Source organism: Xenopus tropicalis, chromosome 8, assembly GCF_000004195.4.
Source record: "Xenopus tropicalis strain Nigerian chromosome 8, UCB_Xtro_10.0, whole genome shotgun sequence".
In the NCBI taxonomy this organism is placed as follows: Eukaryota; Metazoa; Chordata; class Amphibia; order Anura; family Pipidae; genus Xenopus; species Xenopus tropicalis.
In genome coordinates, this window is record NC_030684.2 from 50,448,115 (window position 1) to 50,465,664 (window position 17,550).

Consider the following 17,550-nt stretch of genomic DNA (forward strand, 5'->3'; position numbering starts at 1 on the left):
GCTTTTGAGGTGCTTTTGGTCTATTTCTCTGTGTCAGGTAGCTCCTATTTAATTGATTTCTTGATTGAAACAGGTGTGGCAGTAATCAGGCCTGGGGGTGACTACAGAAATTGAACGCAGGTGTGATAAACCACAGTTAAGATATTTTTTAACAAGGGGGGCAATCACTTTTTCACACAGGGTCCATGTAGATTTGGAGTTTTTTTTCTCCCTTAATAAGGTAAACCTTCATTAAAAAACTTCATTTTGTGTTCAATTATGTTATCTTTGACTAATAGTTAACGGTTTTTGATGAGCAGAAACATTTAAGTGTGACAAACATGCAAAAGAATAAGAAATCAGGAAGGGGGCAAATAGTTTTTCACACCACTGTATATATATATATATATATATATATATATATATATATATATACACAGTATATATATATATATAACTGTAGACACTGGTGTGGTCTTTCTTTAAAGTTTATTTTTGCACAGCTTTAAAGGAACAGTAACATCAAAAAATTAAAGCGTTTTAAAGTAATTAAAATATAATGTGCTGTTGCTCTTCAAAAAACTGGTGTTTTTGCTACAGAAAAGCTACTATATAAATAAGCTGCTGTGTAGCCATGGGGGCAGCCATTCAAGCTGGAAAAAAGGAGAAAAGGCACAGGTTACATAGCAGATAACTAGTAGATAAGCCCCATATAATGGGGGTTTATCTGTTATCTGCTAAGTAACCTGTGCCTTTTCTCCTTTGAATGGCTGCCCCCATGGCTACACAGCAGCTAACTTATATAAACTATAGTAGTCTTTCTGAGGCAAACACACCAGTTGTAGCAATGCAGGGCAACAGTACATTATATTGGTATTACTTTTATACACTTTCATTTTTTGCTGTTACTGTTCCTTTAAGTAAAATGTTTGTTTCTACTTTACCCCAAAGAGAGAAACCTGTTTTATGCCACAAAACAGGTTGTTTTTCATTCAAGCAAGCCCTAAATGAGGCTAAAGTAAAACAAACAAGGCATTTTTAGCAAAATAAACCAGAGGTGACTGAGGAACAATGTTTCCTTTTTTTCTATTTGTCAGTGAGCACAAAAATTAACTTTTGTGCATAGTTTTTAAAACCATGTAAGCACTTTTAAAAACTATGTACACAGAGAAGTAGGTGGGTCAAAATAAGTTATTGTACATGTGTTTTGTAGATGTGGCTTTCAGTTATTACATTGTGGCACCATTGCTGCTTGTATGTTCGTTACAATATTAGCTATATTTGCAATACCTTTTTAGCTATAAATGGAATATAATACAGCTCCAGATGTTTGGCAGCAGCGTAACAAGTTGGTGCTGCCCCCCCCCCCCCGCGAGGGCCCTGTGGGGCCCTGTGCACAGCCGCTCATTACGTTAAACCTTTATTCTGCCTGCCTACTGCCCGTATCCTGCCAGCCTGCCTGTGTCCACACTCCCCTTCTGCAAAGTGTGGCTGGGAAGTGGAGATTTTTTAAACTATGTTTTAAAACCTGCTTCCTCTATAGTTTGTTTCCAAGCCACATGTGGTTTAAACCATGCCTGGCATTGACAGTGACACTGTTGTAGAACACCTGAGGGTACATGTACATCTGCAAGTGCAGTTGCAGTCAGTTGTGCGTAAAACCACTTTTATTAAAGGTACTTGTGTCAAAATGCGCGCCTTACACTTTTGTATATTTGTGCTCATCACCGCTCAGTCATTCCTGCCTTCAGTTCCAAATTGAGCATATCTGCGCCTTTTGATGCAGGGGAACTCTGGAGGTATCACCACCTCCTGATCAAGCAGTAGCTCTAGGGTTCTCTTTGTGTCCAGCGTCAATAGATGCGTCACAGTTGTGCCTAACAAATAAGGTGCAGATGTCACTCTGCATGCTGAACACCAGAAATGATGCCAGGTGGAATTCTGGGTGTGCAAAATACGTTGTTGTGCCTGATTTGCAGTGAAATGCATGCACAGTCTTGGTAATTTTGCTGAATCAGACGCAATTACGGTATGTGCAGCTTGAGAGCATTGCCCCTTTGCGACTGCAATCATGCAGGAATTCTGGGAAAAACCGCTGCAATTGTGCTTGAAATTGCACTTTGCTCATTGCACTTGCAGTAATACATATCTGTTTGACTTTATATCATTATAATAAAAGTCAAAAATGATCTTTTCTTTCTTAAAATATTTAATACCAACAATATTTCAACAGTGGCTGCAAGGTGCCAGAACTCACTGTCTTTATATTTGCACCTCCAGTCTTTTTTGAAAATCAGGTAATTTGCCCTACATTAAATTATTTGTATAAAAAATACCTGGCTGATGCACTTTTCCAATAAATGGCCGCAATAAAGTGACTAGTAGCGATGAGCGAATCTTCCTTGTTTCACTTTGGTGAGAATTTTGCAAAATGCGACAGTTTTTACATGCGCAACTTTTTTTTCTCACTCCAAATACATTAAGTCAGTGGGTGTTTTTTCTTACTCTTACCGCGTAATTCTCTTTACGTGCAGAATTTTCTTTTATGTGCACAACTTTTTTTACACTCATGACTTTTTTTCTCCAAGTATATTAAAGTCAATGGGTGTTCTTTGTTGAAAAATTTCAAATTTTCGCCGCAGTTTTACGAAAGAATTTGTGTGAAATCTGGAATTTCGATGCAAATTCATGCCTGGAGGAAAAATTTGCTCATCACTAGTGACTAGAAATAAAAGAATTTGATAAAATAGATAATAGATGGTCCAATGAAGAAAGAGAGAATTGTAATCACGTTGACAATTATATAGCTGAATGCAGCCTTCTCACTGATTGGTCAGAACTGAATCATCCACAAATATACAAAGCAAAGGGGCGATGCACAAACAGGTATGGGATCTGTTGATCAAAAACCCGTTATCCTGAAAGCTTCAAATTATGGAAAGCCCACCTCCCACAGACTCCATTTTAATAAAATTATTTTTTTTTAAATGAATATGCTTTTTCTTTGTTATAATGAAACTCTAGCTTGTACTTGATCCCAGCTAAGTATTGGGATCAAGTTATTGTCAGCTTTGAAGTCTGTAGAGCATGAAATGCACAAGGCCGAGCTAATGCTGTTATTTGAATAAAACTTTTACATTTTACAAGACTGTTCCCTGGGGGTTCCTTACTCTTTAACATGTTTAATATCTACTATGATAAAGTTGAATGCCATTCTACAATATTGAAGAACACCTCTCTTGTTTTGTATAACTGCAAATATAAACCTACTTTCTCTAAGTTTAAGCAAATAAAAGCTCTTTATTATTTAATTATTTAGTCAAGCTTTATGCCCATGTTTGTATCATTTGATATTTTAATACTTTATGCTACAAACGCAATAAAAAGGAGAAAAAAATGGCAAGAACGAATTGCGTTAACAGAAAAGAAAGGAGATGAAATACAGGCAAAATAAAAAAGAAACATGATAAATTGGGACAGTTTTACTAAATATGGGACTGGGAAATCCAAAGGGGACATTTGTTTGACCATCATGAAATTATTATATCAGAAGCATGTTTATCAGCTTTAATAATCTGAAAGACAAAACATGTATTTGGCAAAGAGCTTTCAAAATCTAAAGGTCTCTGTATTTTTTTACTGAACAGTGAAAAATGAAATCAGTGAAAACTGAACATACTAAGAATATATTAGCCCTTAATGTTTACTGGTTACATTAAAGGGGATTGAAAGCCGTATCAAGCCCCTTCTCTCTGTATGTTAGATTGCCTTATGTAAAATGTATTCTGCATGCCTTTTTATCCGTTAAATCTGCAAAATATAAGCCCATCTGATCAGCTTGCACAGTTGTGCGTTGCCTTGGCACAATGCATGCACAGTTGGTAGTGAGCGAATTTGGATGACAAGATGTCAAATATCATCAGAGCCATGTATTTAGAAGTGGCTGTGAAAAGCATTTATTTGGCTGCACCAGGAGGTATTTTGTTATATAAATATAGCAGTTCTAGTTGTATGCTTATGGGTAGCTTACATTTTTTTGGTTTAGCTATAGATGTGTATGTTTTCTTCCCACTTAAATTAAGACAAAATCCTTATGACATCTGTGCCTGGTGTTGGTAACAACTGAAAAATATATTTTCCTATGCTGTCCTTTCAGAAGGTTTGGTTTGGTTTGGTTTGGTTTGGTGCCACTATCAGTAGGAATACCAGCTGCTTGTTCTTCACTGTTTTCCTTATCAAAAAGTGGTATATTTGGCAATAAATGTGTCTATTATAAGTTTATATTCAGCATTGTTCTGACTAGTCAATAGTTGAAGCCTATCATCCCTTCTTCTGCCTCAGACGAAAAATATTAAGTCTGATGGAGAGGTTGTCTTATTTTTCAAATATTGATTATACAGGCTAGACTGACCTTATATGAAGCTCTGGGATTGTCCCCGTAGGTGAGGGTCAATACTAACTAATCATATTAGTCATTTATTTCTGTCAGTAGATCAGTATTGATCCCAGCCTACGTTCATCCAAATTCTTGACATTAAGGAAACTACATAATTTTTAAGTGTATACAAACCCTTTTGTTTTTGGTGTAACTGTGCCTTTTAAGGGAATTCCTGATTAAATTATATTTTAAAGAAAATCACTGTGTTCCAGACTGACCAATTACTTGTGTTTTGCTGCAAACTTATATTCTAAACCACAGCATCAAAGCAAACAAATATAAAAATAATTTAATTTCCAGTTTCCACTGACAGTCCCTAAACTATTATCTCCCCAGTACCTGTTTTCTAAACACAGCGTAGCAACAAATGCAATGGCACTCAGAGCTGCAAGCAGGACAAGCACTTAAATCAATCTTTATTGCGGAGGTGCTACGTTTCGGGTCAAAGTGACCCCTTTATCAAGCATCCTTGTAGATTGTAAGCTCTTTTTGGCAGGGCCCTCTTCACCTCTTGTATCGGTTACTGATTGCTTTATATGTTACTCTGTATGTCCAATGTATGTAACCCACATATTGTACAGCGCTGCGGAATATGTTGGCGCTTTATAAATAAATGTTAATGTAATGTAAAATGTTGCTACTTTGGAATTTGGGAGGGTGCCGATCCCTCTAGCAGTGTGCACCGGGCTCTTAATTTAGGTTGGAGAGCTAAGGGTGTGCAAGAAAGTCTCTGATTTTCTAAACACAGCGCCCAGAGGCCACCCCCTTCCCCTCCCTCCTTTCGCAGGATTGCGCTCAAGCGCATCCTTTTAGCTCACACATGGAGTAATGAGGACAGGACATGCATTGGTGTGCCTATACCTCAGTGCTCCGTATGTGAACAAAGTTCTGAGTCTGTATCTTCCTGGCGAGGGGAGTATGCCACTCCCTTTGGTGAGTTTTTTTAGACGTACCATGCTGCATTTTCTTGCACTTGACGTGTGTTCATAAACCAATGGAATAGAGGGTTGCATTTAAAACTGTCAAAACATGTTTTACACTGCACTTTAGGGTTTTTCGTTTGATCCTTAGTTTATAATGCTGTTTCTGTAGCAGTTTTATCATTTGTACTTTCTGTATTACCCTTGTATTTATCTAGAAGCTTGCCTGTAATATACTCCAGTATAGGCTCATGCACCTAGTGACAAGTGTATCAGAACTTCCTGGGGGACCGCTGAGCAGCAGTGCTGCAAAATTAAAGCCTTTTCTTTCTTCTCCGATATTTTGTAGATGTTCCACCATTTTTAAGGTGCATTTATATATTTATATATAATCCTGCAAATGGTGGCCTTTCATCAGTTAAGTCTAGTACAGCTTTGTATTTAGGGTATACTTTATTTCTGAGATTTGCCCTTTCATGTACTTTATGTGGTTCCTACTGCATTTCTTTTGCAGTTTCTGCTGCTCAAGGAAATCCTGCGCTTTTTTTCATCTTTTTAGTGCTACAGAAGTTCTGTGTCTCTGTTATATGGGAGAGCGAGTACACTATAAACTGTTGCGCCTCCACCTAGGGTAAAGACAGACTGGGCTGTAATACCCGTTCCTGAGAACTTCTTTGAGTAAAAATCACACACAGAGATAAGGTTGATATCCTGCAAACATAAGGTGTGCCAGCCAGGAGCAACTTCATTACTTTACAGACTGTTTGGTCTCTGAGCTGCTGGGGATCACTACTTTTGTGGCAGTTTCTTCAGATCCCTGAGAAGGATCCCTTTGGCTTTCCGTGCCCTGAAAAGAGCACGCTTTGTTCTTCAGTCCTGAGAGGAACTCCCTTTGGCTTTCCGTGCCCTGAAAAGAGCACGCTTTGTTCTTCAGAGCCCTGACAAGGTCTCCCATTCCTTCTGCACCCTAAACAGAGAGTGCTTTTTTTGCCAGTGGGGTTTCCCACTGACTTTCCACACACAGTAATATCTTGGATCTCACACCACTTTTCTCTCACTTTCCCTGCTTCTCTCTCAGCACTTCCTGTGCAGGCCTTCCTTCCTGTCAGCTCACAGGGGTGGAGACTCCACCCCTCCCTTCACAGAAATAACAGAGGATGTGACAGGGTTTCACAGTCTCCCTACTCAAATACATACAATCTAGGCACCATCTATGCCCAGATTGTCCAGACCAAACTCACACACGTTTATCTGTGTTGTATATTTACAGACAGTTTAGAATTTTAGGTTCAAATCACCCTAGCAACCAAGCAGTGATGTGAGTGAGGCATTTTGAGCTGGAAAGAGTTGGAAGAAGACAAATAATTTAAAAGCTCTTCCTTTACTTTACATACCAAAAGTTAATTTGAAGGTGAACCACTATATGGCAAAAACTCACATTGCCTACAAAATTTGGAGTGCAAACTGGAGGTGCTGGTCAGAAACTGTAAGCAAATTAACAAAGTATACCACACTCACAAGTCTTGGCATCAAAAACCAAAGCACCTTTATTTACAATTTGATGTTCTGGTCATCTAAAGTGACCTTCCTGCCTGTCCCTGAGTAAGGTCATTTTAAACATAATATTTTCAAATAACTATTGTTTCTTAATGCCAAGAACCAGACATTACCGAGGGGGCGGGACAAGAAGGAGTACATAATAAGAACTGCAATTAGTGGGGGGGCACTGATGGAGCAGAGATTTAAATGCTAAATGGAGGGAGGAAGCAGACACGACAGTCCGGGCACCCTGTCCCCTGGGCCCGTACCGCGACCACAGGGTCTGCTTCCTCTATTGTTCCGCTACTGCCGCTACATCTGTGAATCATATTGATCATTTTATGTGTTCTCCAACAAAATGCATTAATTCACTGCCAGTGTAAACTTGAAGCCCTTTAGCACCAGGATATTTTGTTCTTGCCCAAAGCTTGGCACAGGTCAAAAGGGAACACCGAAAAGCAGAAGTTATGGTTTCGGCACAATGATACTTTTATATTAATGTAAAGTGCTACGAAACTTACTGGTATGGTATCTGTTATCCAGAAACTAGTGATGAGTGAATTTTTTTTGCCAGGCATGGATTCGCAGCGAATTTCTGTATTTCACCAATGGCAACTTTTTTGCGAAAAATTTGCCACAGGAAAATTTGTTGTCCAAAAAAGATCAAAAATAGGCGTTGTTATGGCATGTGGTGCCGTGTCCCAAGCATTCTGGATAATAGGTCCCATACCTGTATAAATAAATGATGATAATGACGCTGTAGATTCTACATTTGGTATACTTGAGGCCTAATTGTTTAATCGCACATACAAATATATTTTAGAGCTGACATATCAGTATCCACCGATCACTCCTTTTATTATTAATATTGGTCTCCAGGCAAAACAAACTGGTATTTACATGTTTTTTTGTGTGATTCGAAAATGAAAGCTTTCTGAAATGATCATCTTAGTTAGCCAATAAAGGCATCACCTTAATACCACTTTTGTTATGTTTTATATGAAAAGTTCTACCCTATAACATAGTGTGCTTCTAGGCACAACATACACAGCATATCACATGGGACTTCTTTTTTCCCCTTGAACATTCTAATACCAGTCTATAGTCTGGACCCACTAGTCATTTTTCAGCCTGCATAGTTACATAGTTTTATAGGGTTGAAAAAAGACCAGAGTCCATCAAGTTCAACCCTTCCAAGTAAACCCAGCACACACAACCTATACTTACCAATCTTTAATATCACATACATAAACTATATATACAACCATTAATACTAACTGTAGATATTAGTATCACAATAGCCTTGGATACTATGCTTGTTCAAGAACTCATCCAGGCCCCTCTTAAAGGCATTAACAGAATCTGCCATTACCACATCACTAGGAAGGGCATTCCCAAACCTCACTGCCCTCACCGTGAAAAACCACCTTCACTGCTTCAAATCTAAAGGGGTGGCCTCTAGTGCGTTGATTGCTTTTATGGGAATAATGAACACCCCCTATCTGCCTCTAATGTATTTGTACAGAGTAATCATGTCCCCTCATAAGCGCCTCTTTTCCAGAGAAAACAACCCCAACTTCGCCATTCTAACCTCATAGCTTAAATCTTCCATCCCCTTTACCAGTTTAGTTGCAGTCTCTGCACTCTCTCCAGCTCATTAATATCCTTCTTAAGGACTGGAGCCCAAAACTGCACTGCATACTCAAGGTGAGGCCTTACCAGGACCTATAAAGAGGCAAAATTATGTTTTCATCCCTTGAGTCAATGCCTTTTTTTTTTTTTTTTTTTTTTTTATACAAGACAGCACTTTATTTGCTTTAGTAGCCACAGAATGACACTGCCTGGAATTAGACAACTTGTTATCTACAAAAACCCCTAGATCCTTCTCCATTAAGGAAACCCCCAACAAACTACCATTTAGTAGATAGTTCGAGTTTATATTAATATTCTACAAACGTGCATAACTTTGCACTTTTCCACATTGAACCTCATTTTCCAGTTTGCTGCTTGGATGAGTTTAGTTCAGATTTTGGTAGTGTGAGAAGCAATGAAAAGAAATTTCCTGCTTATTTAAAAAAAAAAAAAAAAAAAATACAGTGAATAATACAGTATTTTAATATATGAATATTCTTAATTAGTTTCAATTATGTGTTCTATGTCTCTGGCATCCGTCAGCTACCGAGGCTAGTTTTCTGTCACAAATGTGTCATTTTATCAAAGGGATCACACCTACTGGAAGTACACCTTAACCATATCTACAGAGGCACCAACATTGAATATATATCCTATTTATAAGTGGAAATCTTTCAATTACTGTTTTGATAAAAATTATGGTATGTAACAATGGGTATCAGAAGCAAAATAAGGCAAAATGATTTGCATAATCACTTTAAGGTAATTAACAATATGTCATGTTCCTGAGACACTAGATACAAAACCACAGACAGACTGCCCAGTGCTTTGAAATATAGTTTTAAAGCATATTATTAAGCTTTCATTCTGCAGGTTGCCTGGGAAATGCAGTTACATAGACAACATGGGGGTAATCTATGAAGTGCTGGGTGCAAATGCAGGAGCTCTAAAAGACTTTGCTCCCCCCTAATTCTCACCTTGCATCTTCCTGTCATTTTGCACCTTGCCCCATAATTTATAGATAATGAGTCTGACTGCTAAAGTTACAGCACCGTAATTTACTGAGGTGCAGTTACAGCATTCACTGAAACAGGGAAGGTGCGAGTGGTTAAAGTTTAAAGATATTTATTTTTTCTCAAAAAAAAAAAACAGTTCATGGTTCAACAGAGGAAAATCAGAAAACAGTCAGGACAGGTTTATTTTCTAGAAAACAGATGAATTAATTTTTTAAACTACCACTGGAAAGACTATATAACTAGGAGAAATAATAATAATAATAATCCAACAAAAGCAATTCAGAAGTTAGGGGCACATTTATCAAAGTACGATTGTTACCGAATACAAAAAAATTGTATTTTTTCGTACTGTGCGTATTTTTTTTTTCAACTTTTTCGTTAATTTCTGCAACTTTTTCGTACTTTGCGACAATTTGCACAACAATTTGTGCAACAAAATCATATTTGTCATGCAGAGTACGAAAGTTTCAGATTCATTAAAGCTTCGTTATCGTGACTTTCCTTGGGTCAGGTTGGAGCTGCAGAGTGCCATTGAGTCCTATGGGAGACTTCCAAAATCATGCACAGAAGGATCAAAGTCAGAGAGGTTTTCCCGCCGTTTACGATCGCTCAGATATGGAAATTTTGTGAATTTCGGATCATCAATACAATATTACCGTGACTATTACGATTTTTTCGTAAGCATTTTTGTGACATTTTCGATCATCAGAAATTATCGTATCTAATCCGAATTTTACCCATTTCGGGATTCAAATTTGTACTTTGATGAACCTGCCCCTAAGTGTTTGAGAAGATACTTTAAACCAGATCAGTTATCGGGTTTGGAAAACATATAATGATCGTCTCCTATTAACAGCAAGAGGATCATCTTCTGGTTTGCTATAGTTCCAAGGTGGTTCCACAAAAAATCATCTTCTGCCTAAAGGCATCAATATTTCTGAAAAGAAAAACTGTGAAGGAAGCTGTCAATTCAAACATAAAGAAAGCATGCATGAAGGGAACAGCACACAACTCACTCAGGGATGGTGGGAGACTCCTTTGGGATATCTTTGTATATGTACATGGGTGTTTGATGTTTGAAAGGGGTTGTACACCTTTAAATAAACTTTTAGCATGGTGGAAGGAATGCAGTTTGCAATCGGTCTTAATTTTTTTGTTGTTTGTATTTTTTTTTTAATTATTTAGCTTTTTGTTCAGTAGCTCTCCAGTTTGGAAATTCATCAGCTGTTTGGTTGCTAGGGTCTAATTTAACCTAGCAGCCAGGCAGTCGTTTGAAAAATACATGAATATGAAAAGAGGAGGGCCTAAATAGAAAGATAAGAAAAGACCAATTGAAAACTTGCAAAGAATAGGACATTCTATAACATACTAAGTTAACCTGAAGGTAAACCACCCATTTAACAGTAATTAATCAGGATTTCATTTCACAGAAAAGCCTCTTTGTAGACAAACCGACCTGCATCTGTTTTAGCAAAAATAATGAAATCTAAGTGATTGTATTCCATTTGGACATCTATATATCTTCTTTTTAAGTGCCTCATTTGGTTGAGGCCTACCTGTAGTACGCCCAGCCTTAGTTATATAATGACACATTTGTGACACAGGAAGCCTAACTAAAAGGCAGAGGATGCTGTGAAAGTAGAGGCCTAAGATAAAGCTTTCTGATGCCTTCTAACCGATAAGCTTTTTGTTATACATTAATGGTATTTTATTCAGTATTTCAAGGAAAAATAAGTCAGGGATTTTTATTTGCTTGATTTTTAATTGCTATTCATTTGCACAACAATATGAGCTTACCCATCCCTATTACCTCCAGATACTGGGAGTATGCTACAGATTTTGCTTCAAATCTCAGTATTTTCACCTTTAAATTGAATTTTATAATGTACAATGTATAATGTGAAATTACAGATTATACAGTTACAGTTATCAGTTAAATAGCAGTTCTCAAATCTGTAATTTCAGCAGCTATCTGGTTGCTAGGGTCCAAATTACCCTAGCAACCAGACATTGAAAGTTAAGTAATAAAAGTAACAGTAACAATAAAATTATAGCTAGTGAGGAGCAAACTTTTTCGCCAGGTTTCATAATGAGAAAAACGCCCATAGACTCCAATGGCAGCAAAAAAGTAAGTTGCACAGTAAAGAAAGTCATGAAGTAAAAAAAAGTCACCATTAAAAATGGCTAATGACTTCAATGTGTTTTTCAAATTTTTGCAGTTTTGTGAATTTTTTTTTGTTAAGTACAACAGGACAGATTCACTAATCTCTAATTGTAACCTTAAAGAACATTTGTTTTTTCAATGTCAGGGTCAGTGACCTCTATTTAAAAGCTAGAAAGAGGCAGAAGAAGAAGGCAAATACTTCAAAAACTATAAAAAAAAGAAAAAATGAAGAACAATTGAATATTTGCTTAGAATTAGCCAGGGCAGCACATTTCCCATTCAAGAAAATTAATAATATCTAATGGCAAGGAAGGACCCTTTAATCAGGAGGAGCAATTTAGATATAAAAAGAATATAGGTATGGAACCCATTATCCAGAATGCTCGGGATCTGGGGTTTTCTAGATAAGGGGTCTTTCCCGTAATTCGGATCTCCTACTTTAAGTCTGCTAATAGAATTATTTAAACAGTAATTAAACCCAATAGGATTGTTTTGACTCCAATAAGGATTAATTATATCTCAGTTGGGATCAAGTACAAGTTACTGTTTTATTATTAGAGAGAAAAAGGAAATCATTTTTAAAAATGTGAATTATTTGATTAAAATGGAGTCTATGGGAGATGGCCTTTCCGTTATTCAGAACTTTCAGGATAATGGGTTTCCGGATAAGGGGTCCGATACTTGTACTAGTATAAAATTAGATTTCTTGTGTAGCAGAAATCCATCCATGACTGCTGCACAGACATTAACTAACCCCATGTCATGTCACTGGGGCGATAATAATCTTGTAGCATGTTTTTTTTTTTTTTAAACTAATTTTAAACATATGAGTACTGACAGTGTCAAAATACAGCTTCCAATAATGGCAACTCCCTGACACTGCAGACAAGGGCGGTGTTTTCTACCTGAGAGCGCCATGTGTGACATTAGCCTTATGGTCAGACCCTCTGGATAACCTGCTGCTCGTCCATCCATTGTGGCCACATAGTTTAACTTTTTAACTGTTACCTAACTAATCCCTGGATACCCTCATACCTTTCTCCCCCTCCCATTTCATTCCCATATGCAAGCACCGATGGTCATTAATTCTAAAGGTGGCCATACACGTTAAGATTTTTAAAAGATATTTTTGTTCTCGTAAGACCAAGCTTGACCATCAACAAAAATGACCATTTCAAGCGGTATTGTCTAGTTTAAGCTAGGAAAACTACCTGCTTGGCCCTGCAAAACAAAACAATTGGACGATGGGCAAATTTCATTGCTAACGCTGAAAATTTTCAAACCTGCCCGATCGATATTCTTAACAATATCTAATCGAAAAATCGTCAGATTACGATCGTTCGGTGCCTACTAACCTTACGATAATTTGATGGATTTATCAGATCACACTGAAATTGGTTGTTAGGGAAAGAAAAATCTCTCCCTAACCTTATTGTGCTCTGAGCAGGGGGGTCTTTGTGGTCAGTTAGTCTGGGCCGCTAATTTGCCTAAGTGCTCTTTAGTTTATTTTTTTTTATTCAGCACTTTATTAACAGTTGACAGCTGATTTACAATACAGGTACAGTGGTAATAAAAGGCAGTTCATGTACATTACTACAGTATTTAAAAAAGGATTACCAAATGGAGCAAGGTACACAGCACAGTTAGGGTTGTACACAGTATAATAAAGTAATGCAAGTAACATGACATTGCTCTTTAGTTTAAATGGTAACATTAAATAAGTGCCTCAGCAGATTATTCTCTCTGAAAATAAACTAAAAAGCCCATTGCATCTAATAATTACACACAGGACTAATAAAAAAGCTATATTGGGCTAAATAATAACCCCTTTACTTGCTTACTATGCTGGGCTCTACACACATGCCCTCCCTCTCCAGAGTCAGCAGTCATGCTGATAGCATAAGCCATGCAAACTGTACTCCTTGCAGGGTCCCAGGGGCTATCTGGATACCTGAGGGAGGGATTCTGTTCTGACAGGCAGCCAGCTTTCCTGACATGTCCCACTATTTCCCGCCATTTGCCCTACATTTCTCCTGTCAGAGCTACTTGCAATCCCAAGCGCAGGCCCCTGCCTTTACCTCCTCCTCCTCTTCCTCAGGGGCCTCTGTGGCGGCGAGATGCTCCTGTGAAGTGGAGGGTAGTGCTTCCTCATCTGATATAACTTCCATTGTATCGCCTTCCATGATATCTCTGGCTGAGAAGGCTTAATGGGAAGGGGGGTACCCGATCCTTACGAGCTGGGTTTAATCAACGGGCATGGGGTGAAAGTGTTGTGATTAGGAGGAGGGAGCAGACAACTGTACGGTGTCCATTTTAGGACACTTGTGTGTAAAATCACAGGATGTCCTGTCCTCTTCCCAGTCTAAAATCTCCGTGTTAAAAAAAATTCTTTATCCCTCCACTCCCAGTTAAGCTGTGAGTAATCCCCTCTATGTGTAAGCGATTGTTGTGGCTGCAGCACACTTTCTCTTTCCTGCTTTCTGCTCACTCCACCCACCTCCCTCCGTCCTGCTCCATGCTCCCTCCCTCCACCTCTCCCCATCCTGCTCCCTGATTCCTACATGCTGCAGCATTCTACCTGATTCTTTCTGCTTCCTACTCCCTCTGACTGTCCTGCTCCCTGATTCCTCCTTCTGCAGCATTCTACCTGCTCCCTATTCCCTGATTCTTTCCTGCTATAGCATTCTACCTGCTCCCTCCTTCCTCTCGCCTGTCACATCCTCTCCTGCAACGTCATCCCCAAAGCCCTTGTATATCAGCTGTTAAACATATGGAGTCATTGAGCACATTGTATTATCTTTTTTTTTTTTACTTACGCTAATCAACATTTAAACATGGATAATTATCAATATAATAGCTGCTAGTAAACAGATCTTTTTGCTTTTAATAGGGATACTGTTTCATTTCTAACTATATCTTACTTTATGCACTCAAATTAAGTGATCCTACTCACTCTACTCATCAGACTGTTAAAATATTTACTGTAAAAATAAATAACCCTATCATAATGTGTTATCATTATGATGCCTGGCTCCAACTTTCAGCATACTCCATCCATGCATAGACTTAGTTAATGAAACATTTTCCAAGCTCAGCGCTGCTCAATAAAACTTCCAATCTCTCCTGGGCCAGTAATGCAACAAATAAAATATCATGCACTAATAAGAATCCTTCCTAACTTGGTTTCCTTTTCTTTATTCATGAGATCACCACTGTAAACATTAACCATATTACAGTAAGCAGCACTAGGATCTTTCTACTGGTGCTTGTTTCCAGTGTAATATCAGTAAGCAAAATATATGACCTCTATATTACACACACAAGCATTGTAGGAAGGTCATCATGCGTCCACAATTAAGAGGTAATTATGCTTTGGAGACTGTATGAGTGCAATGGGAGAGTGTCAGGAAGGTTTACATCCCCTTTATTTGCAGAAGCATTTATTCTCAGCAGTCCTCTAAGTACAGGTGTGGGTCACTCACTGGCACATCCAGTAAGTAATGCTTTGCTATATAAACCATTGTCTAAAACTCACTTCTTACCCATTATAGGTCTAGATTGTTTGTTTTTAGACTCCCTGTCTAAAGCCGGCCATACACGCACCGATAATATCATACGAAACATCATTTCATATGATATTCGGTGCTTGTATGGCTGCTCAAAGAAGCGACCGATATCACAAAAAGCAATTTCTATTGTTTCTACCTCTATATCTGACGATTCATCCCTGAACGTCTGTGGAGGGTGAGAACGATCTTTCGTGCGATGGCAGCACGAAAGATCAAAATTGCTATGTGTATGGCCACCTTAAGTCACTACCTTGTTTATGGCTTGTTCTTTCTATCACATGTTCATCATGTTCCATTAAATGATCCTGCTCCTCCTTCAGATTTATCTTTTTTAATCCTATTTTTGCACCTTCTAACTTTTGTTATAGTTAAAACGTTTGCCTTTTTTATTTTGCTTTTTTTCGTCCACTACCACTGCTTGTTGTTACATTATGCACCATCCAGACAATTCTGTACCACTACATTAGTTCTGACAGCAGCCTGACCTTTCTGAATAGCTTATGAGCAATAGAACCAAGCAGAGAAGCATCAGGAGACACTTAAAGGAAAACTATACCCACAGAATGAATACTTAACCAGAAGACTGCCCTTTTACATCCCTTGATCCACCATTTAGTGATGGCGTAACAGCCTGCCTGGAATTAAACTAGTGACTTGCAGGCTGCTGTGCAGTATCTTTACCACTGCTCTATATGAGCAGACAGCTACGGTCCTGGTTCTCTGCTAAGGTAACCCTTGTATATTCATGTAGGCAGGGTTGGCTTCACCTGTTGTTAATCTGGTCTCAGTTGCTCTGTGTTAACAACCAACCTGCCTATATAACCCTCTTCTCTCAGTCTCTCAGTCATTGCCCGTTATAGGTCTTTCTAGTGAAGTTCCTGGCTGTGCTCGTGTTCTGTCCTGTTTTGTGTATTTGGTTCTGACCCATGCCTGTATCCTGACTGTGAACTCCGCCTGGACTGACCCCTTGCCTGTTTGACTACTCTTCTGGATCTTGATTTCGTACTGCACTTCTGTTCCGGTTTTGACCTGGCCTGCTTGACACCGACTCTAGTAAGCTCCTCCAGTCCTTTTTAAACGTTCTGTACCCTTGCTTGCCCAGAACCTTTGCATTGGTCCTCTCACATTAAGACCTGGCGGCACCCGAGTAGCGGAGGGCTCCACCCGAAGCCAAAGGTGGTTGTTATAGGCAGAAGCGTGAGCCGTGACCGGGACCTTGGCACTTGTTCTGGGTTTTGGGTTACCAATCGTGACAGATGGGCTGTGGGCTGCCTCGGAGATCACCTGACAGGAAGTAACACAGCTGTGTGCTCCCTCAGAGATCACATGACCAGAAATAATGCAGCTCTAACTGTAACAGGAAGTAGCATGGAAGCAAAAGGCAGAACTCTGACCATTCATTGGCTGATGTGACCTAGCATGTATGTGTGCCTTGGCTTCTTAACATAGCAATAGCAGTATTGGGGAGCTCAACCCTCTTGTTAACTTACCCAAGCGGGTATCAGGTGCAAATACTGGAAGAACCTCACCTTGCATGGGGGTCAATACCCAACAGCAAAAAAATCCAGTAGCACACTGAAGATGCAAGCCGTGAAAAAAGTCCGGAGGGTCCCGAAACGTTGCTCTTTGCTTGTTTATATGTACTTGGGCAAATAAAACACAATTTTTTCACGGCTTGCATCTTCAGTGTGCTACTGGATTTTTTTGCTGTTGGCTTCTTAACATGGCAATTTTCTATTTAGGAGTTCCCAATAGCACATACTACTAAAAAAGGAAATTTTAATGAAAATAGTTTATTTATATGAAGCAGGGTTATACATATGAGCTTGTTTATGCAATATATTTTACTAGAGACCTGCATTGTTTGGGGGTCTAGTTTTCAGTCCATTCAGTCCAGCCCCCACCCAGACAGAACAGCAGAAGCTGCTCCGGTTACACATCTATTATAGTAGTAGTGTTAAAAATGAAGAGCACTCTGAGCAATTTTACATTGTTAATATAAAGTTAGTCCTCCCTTTGTGTTATAAGAGCCTCTCTAGTCTTTACACTAGATACTGGGTAGTCAGGCCTGGCTCATTGTTCATTCTGTCCAATTCATTCCACAAACCTTTATCTCAGTTAAAGTCATGACTAGCCATTGTTCTTCTACTTTGAGCAAACCAGTGTGAACTCCTCATTGCTTAAACAGGAAAAGGAATTTCTGTATATACTGGGCCATGAAGTGGGTTTGAATTGTTTTGGCCATATGTTGTATAGTATGTATAGTGCTGTGACACATTTTTGTCTAATAGAG

At 38.7% G+C, this 17,550-nt stretch overlaps 2 protein-coding genes across 4 annotated transcripts in view; one reads left to right on the forward strand and one right to left on the reverse strand.

Annotated features, from left to right (window-relative positions):
- Positions 1-14,186, reverse strand: part of smarca1 (SWI/SNF related, matrix associated, actin dependent regulator of chromatin, subfamily a, member 1) — a 78,683-nt gene extending 64,497 nt beyond the window's left edge. Inside the window, exon 1 of the mRNA XM_002931820.5 lies at positions 13,767-14,186. Within this exon, the coding sequence (XP_002931866.2) occupies positions 13,767-13,871 (105 nt within the window). The 5' untranslated portion in view covers positions 13,872-14,186. The remainder of the gene's footprint in view (positions 1-13,766) is intronic.
- The window catches only part of gab3 (GRB2 associated binding protein 3), a 206,281-nt gene that overhangs the window by 83,815 nt on the left and 104,916 nt on the right, over positions 1-17,550 (forward strand). The window lies entirely within an intron of this gene.